Source organism: Mastacembelus armatus, chromosome 8 (genome assembly GCF_900324485.2).
Source record: "Mastacembelus armatus chromosome 8, fMasArm1.2, whole genome shotgun sequence".
Classification (NCBI taxonomy): domain Eukaryota; kingdom Metazoa; phylum Chordata; class Actinopteri; order Synbranchiformes; family Mastacembelidae; genus Mastacembelus; species Mastacembelus armatus.
The window spans coordinates 18393679-18399678 of NC_046640.1; the positions used below are offsets into that span (position 1 = coordinate 18393679).

The 6000-nt window shown below is 37.1% G+C and overlaps 1 gene segment (V, D, J or C); it reads right to left on the minus strand.

The window, feature by feature from the left end:
* Positions 1 to 4521: 4521 nt before the first annotated feature.
* On the minus strand, positions 4522 to 5315 carry LOC113140336 (Ig heavy chain V region 6.96-like). The segment is given in 2 exon segments: positions 4522 to 5175; positions 5267 to 5315. Coding segments are annotated over 2 exon segments (363 nt in total).
* Positions 5316 to 6000: the final 685 nt, after the last annotated feature.

Consider the following 6000-nt stretch of genomic DNA (forward strand, 5'->3'; position numbering starts at 1 on the left):
TTTTAAACACAGATTGAAAAGACTGACCTTATAATGAAGTAGATGGTTTCACTGTATGTGGGAACATTTTATTCAGTAAGTTTATTTTATTAAAAAGACAGAGAAAGAACGCTAAAATAACTTTTAGTGTGTGTGTAATAATGTAATGGAATAATGGAAATAATATATATTAATTTATGAGACTTACTGTGTAAATGTTTTATAAATGACTGGTTTCAGCACATTGTTGTCTTGTCCTTGGGCTTTTAGTGAAGAAACAGTCCACACACTAAACTGTTGTTACTAAAATATGTAAATTTGGAATGAACTCACCACAGATAAAAGCAGTGTCCTGATCCTGGTGATTTATCTGACTGTTATCAGACTGTGAGAACATGGTTGATGCTGAAACTAAACTGATGTGATCTTTTCTTCAGTGAAAAGTTTGCTTTGGTTTGTTTGTTTGTTTTGTTGATGTTATGTTGCAGAAACTGACTTTCTAAGGATGAATTTCTCATTAGACGAGTTTTTAAAGTCAAGATATTAGAAAAATGTATTTTATTACTGACTCATGGCCCTCCCCCTTTCTTTGCTTTTCCTGTTCAAAACGTTTAATAATCAGACACACGTGGTGTTGGCGGAAATAGAAACGTCTATTACAAACAGAAATAACCTGCATTTAAATGTTTTTCTAACTTAGTTTGAACAAGAGTCGCATAAACTCACTGTATCCAAAATGTTTGACCACTGTGACATGAGACAGGGAAACCTGATGGATGTTAGGACTGAATGGTAGAAAGGAAATGCCTTGAACCTGCAGAAACAGGTTGGTGTTTTCATGTCAAACTGTTTGTCTCCATATGACCCCAAATAATTTTGGTTTGTCATGCTCAGTGTTGTTGTGTGGGAGTTGAAAAGCCACTGATGTGACTCAGCAGTTTGTTAGTATCTGGATATGGGTCATTCTGGTTGTTGTCAGTCAAAGTTGGTGTGGACTGAGCCTGGATTTGAGTCTACAGTCTCCAAATGTCTGTTTGTTGTCAACTTTTTTTGTTCAACCCCATAGAAGGTCAAAGCACAGACAGTTATATGGACTGAGATAATGGTAGTTTTTAACTGTGTTTGCATCAGTCCAGGCAGCACTGTAGGATTTGGATTAGCTGAGTGACATCAGCTGTTTTTTCTGCTCCACAATCACTGCACAGGCTTAGTCCCAGCTGGATAAACAGTGGACTGCAGTGTATATTCATACAGCTGATACTTCTCACTGTTCCTCTGCTGATACTCTAATATCATGTATGTGTTGCTGCTCTGGTTCTTTGAGAGCTCCCTCAACAAGCAGAATCTCTTCTACTGAATCTGTGGGACAGTGTGTTTTTTCAGCCTCACATTAGGTGGAAATTTGCTCATTTTGAAAAGAGAAAGAATCAGGTTCAGAGTGAGTGTAACAGGACCAGTCAAATCTGCTGCTGATATTTCTAGGTTTCTATTTAGAATTGGACTTATTGATGATATGAGTAACTATTGTTGGGAAATGTGATCCCAGTAAGACTAAGTCCAGTCGGTTTTTGTACAGCTGCTGAACCAACTCCAGTCACTGTGAGTCTCGAGCACAATAATAAACAGCAGAATCTTCAGTTTTCAGACTGTTCATCTGCAGATACAGCTGCTGTCTGTTGTTGTCTCTGGAGATGGTAAACCGGCCTTGGACTGACTGAGAGTAGTATTTGCTGCTACCACCACCACTGCTAATGTAAGCAACCCACTCCAGTCCTTTTCCAGGAGCCTGTCTGACCCAGCTCATACCGTAGCCACCAAAATCCAATCCATAGGCGTAACAGGTCAATTTGTGGGATTCTCCAGGCCTTTTATCCACTGGTCCAGATTGTGTCAGAGTCTGACCATCAACACCTGTCAAGACAAACCAGAAAATAGTCAGTTGATGTAAGTTAGCACCTTCTTGAAAACAGATTGATTTCAAGCTTTGCAGATATTTTCTCACCTGCCCAGCAGATGGTTAAAAGCAGCAGTCCTGTCCTATAGTCATCATGTTAAACTGTGTGTCCACTGTTATCTGTCGTCCTCTCTGCAGTCAGATAAGTAGAGGTGGAAGACATCTGAGTTTTGCATTGACTCCCTCACAGGAAGGAGTGAACCAGACTGGTCATATAGACATTTCTTGTTTCAGTCAATATATAGTGAGAGTTGTGGTTTGGAGCCTAATGAGTTTCATTCAATCCTGAATAAAAAAACAATCTGAATAGGCTTCAGAAAATTATTTCTGTGTGGTAAAATCAGATTTTTTCTTCTAATATTGTGTCTAATGGTCAGAATAAGAAACAGTTTTAGCTACAAACAAAACTTTACAGAACTCAAAGTTTTAAATATACTAAGACATTTTCTTGGTTAAATGTTACATGTTTGTTACAGTGTGAAGACCTTTAATATGATGGATATGTGCATTTATGTCATTTTTAAATCACGACCCAGTTGAAAATTTTCAAAAATGTCAACTTTGATTGTTTTTACAGCAAGTTTGTGTATGTGTGGTCTTAATGTCATATGTCAGATCAGTGGTCTGAAGGCTCCTAAAGTGGTGACAAATGAAATGGAAAGAAACTTTCTGAAGATGAACTTCTTGTTAGGCTCTAAGTTTTTAAAGTCAGTCTAATTTACTGTTTACTAATGTTCAGTGAGTTTACTGTCTGAGTAATTAAGATGATATTGATAAATTAAGGAACATATAAAATCAACCAACTGTTCCCTGTTACTCCAAAAGTAAACTGGTCTGAAATCATTAGTGGTGTGAGGGCTCCTCCTCTGGTGGCTTCATGTTACAGGTTTTCAGACACTGAGGGGTTTTTGTTCAGGTCTACTGATGGTTTGTGTTATTGTGGGTCTCTGGCACAGTAATACACAGCAGTGTCTTCAGGCTGCATGTTCTGTCCGTTCAGAGTCACTGTCTTGCTGGAAGAGTCTAAGTCAATACTGAACTTGTTCTTTAGTGAATCTTTGACAGTTGTGTCACTACTAATCCCTCCAGTCCTTTCCTGCAGGCTGTCTGATCCAAGCTGTCCAGTAGCTGCTCACAGAATAAGAGACCTGACAGGTGATGGTCAGACGTTGACCTGGCTGCACAGTCACAGAGGCTGGCTGTGTCAGCTGTTCACATTTCACACCTGTTAAAAACAAAAAGTATATTATGACAAATTATCAAGTGACACTGTAAAAATGAACAGTTTTCTAAGTCAATCTAGAGACTCAATGATCCAGCTGCCAACAGCAGCAGCAGAGCAACAGGAAACATGTTTTCTAATGAAGTGATGTGGTGAACTACTCTGACAGTCTCACTGGAGGTTTTTATAGGTATGAGGAAGGTCAATGAGTTTGCATAGAATCAGACTCATAAGAGCTACAGTGTTGGTGTGATCAGATCTAATAATAGTTGGTTCATTGTTCAGTGAAAACATGGCTGGAAATCAGCTCTGCCTTAGATATGAATGTTTCATTTCATTGCACATTTAACTGTAACATGTTGAAAAGGTCCCAGCATTTACTTCAACTGTTCCTGAAAACTATTTTCCTAAGATACTGTAATTACTTTTTAAAAACTTAAATACATCCTACTGTAATTAAAAACAATAAATATGATTGCTACTATTTTTAATGTTTTATTAACATGACCCTGGATTATTGATTGGAACATATTAAAATCAACACTAGAGTAACAATGATAGATGCAATAGAAACTAATTAACATTATTTTCAGTTGTTTTGGGCACTAACTTGTATTTCTCTTTATTTGTTTTAAACAAAACTTATGACAGCAGACATGATTATATTAATATTGTTAAATAATTTCGTGACTTTTTCATAAATGGTTAAAAATTCAGATAAATGTAGATATAAAACGCAACTTAGAGAATCTGGAAGCAGGCACTAGTTCTTTTCTGCCAATGGAGCTTTAAGTTTTATTCAGCTATAGATACTTTTTTATTGCATATTTTTACAGTATATAAGTGAAACTGTAGTGTTTAATATATTCATTGAGCCAGACGTGTTTTGTGAATTATATAATGTAGGTGAGTATCAGATGAGACAGCAGGCTCTCTGAAGTGTTTCTAACAGCAGGATTAGTTGTTTCATTCATCTCACAAGAACAAATGTTCACAGAAGCTTTTGGTTATATTTGTATATAACAAGTATATTCTTGGCTTTGTCTTTGTACAAGTTCTTATGTTAAACAATCAGGATCCTCACGTGAATTAACACTTCACAGATAAAAGCAGTGTCCTGATCTTTTGATTCATCTGACTGTAATTAAAGGTTGATCAGCACTAATTTAAAATGTTCACAGGAAACATTAAATCAACATTTTTACTAAAGACATTTTCTTGGTTAAATGTTACATGTTTGTTTACAGTGTGAAGACCTTTAATATGATGGATATGTGAATTTATGTCATTTTAAAATCACGACCCAGTTGAAAATTTTCAAAAATGTTAACTTTGATTTTTTTACAGCAAGTTTGTGTATGTGTGGTCTTAATGTCATATGTCAGATCAGTGGTCTGAAGGCTCCTAAACTGGTGACAAATGAAATGGAAAGAAAACTTTCTGAAGATGAACTTCTTGTTAGGCTCTAAGTTTTTAAAGTCAGTCTAATTTACTGTTTACTAATGTTCAGTGAGTTTACTGTCTGAGTAATAAAAATGGTATTGATAAATTAAGGAACATATAAAATCAACCAACTGTTCCCTGTTTACTCCAAAAGTAAACTGGTCTGAAATCATTAGTGGTCTGAGGGCTCCTCCTCTGGTGGCTTCATGTTACAGGTTTTCAGGCACTGAGGGGTTTTTGTTCAGGTCTACTGATGGTTTGTGTTATTGTGGGTCTCTGGCACAGTAATAAACTGCTGTGTCCTCCGTCTTCAGACTGTTCATCTTTAGATAAAGTTTACTGCTGGAGTCATCTCTGGAGATGGTGAATCTACCCTGGACTGACTGGGAGTAATAGACAGATGTACTGCCAGTGTGTACAAAAGCAACCCACTCCAGTCCTTTTCCAGGAGCCTGTCTGACCCAGTTCATCCTGTACTCTCTGAATGTAAATCCAGAGGCTGTACAGGTCAATGTGTGGGATTCTCCAGGCCTTTTAAGCACTGGTCCAGATTCTGTCAGAGTCTGACCATCAACACCTGTCAAGACAAACCAGAAAATAGTCAGTTGATGTAAGTTTGCACCTTCTTGAAAACAGATTCATTTCAAGCTTTGCAGATATTTTCTCACCTGCCCAGCAGATGGTTAAAAGCAGCAGTCCTGTCCTATAGTCCATCATGTTAAACTGTGTGTCCACTGTTCTCTGTCGTCCTCTCTGCAGTCAGATAAGTAGAGGTGGAAGACATCTGAGTTTTGCATTGACTCCTCCTCTCAGGAAGGAGTGAACCAGACTGGTCATCATAGACCTTGTTTGATAAATGTAAAAAATATATGAATTTGAATTGAATTTGTGTAGTTGCCAAAGGTCGACTCTTATCTGGTGACAAAAGCACATCACAGACCTGAGACGTGATTGGAGGAATTTCACTGAAATAAAAGCAAAGAGATCTATTTTTATTTCCCTGACAGAAAATCTTAACTGAAAAAAACTGTTAATAGAATAATATGAATTAAAACTTTGCTCTTTAACTCATTGGAAGAGACAATGCAGTTGGTTTGAGTCATGAAGAAGTTTCAGTTTCTAACATATCAGTGAAGCTGACTAAAGAGAACTAAAGATGCTAATTTCTTTATGATTTACTGAATGTCATTATAGAAGAATAATCTATTTTATATTGTTTACACATTTTCAGGACACTTTACTTTTGCAACACTGTCTTCTGTGAACTATGATAAAATCATTAGTGGTCTGAGGGCTCCTCCTCTGGTGGCTTCATGTTACAGGTTTTCAGGCACTGAGGGGTTTTTGTTCAGGTCTACTGATGGTTTGTGTTATGTGAGTCTCTGGCACAGTAATACACAGC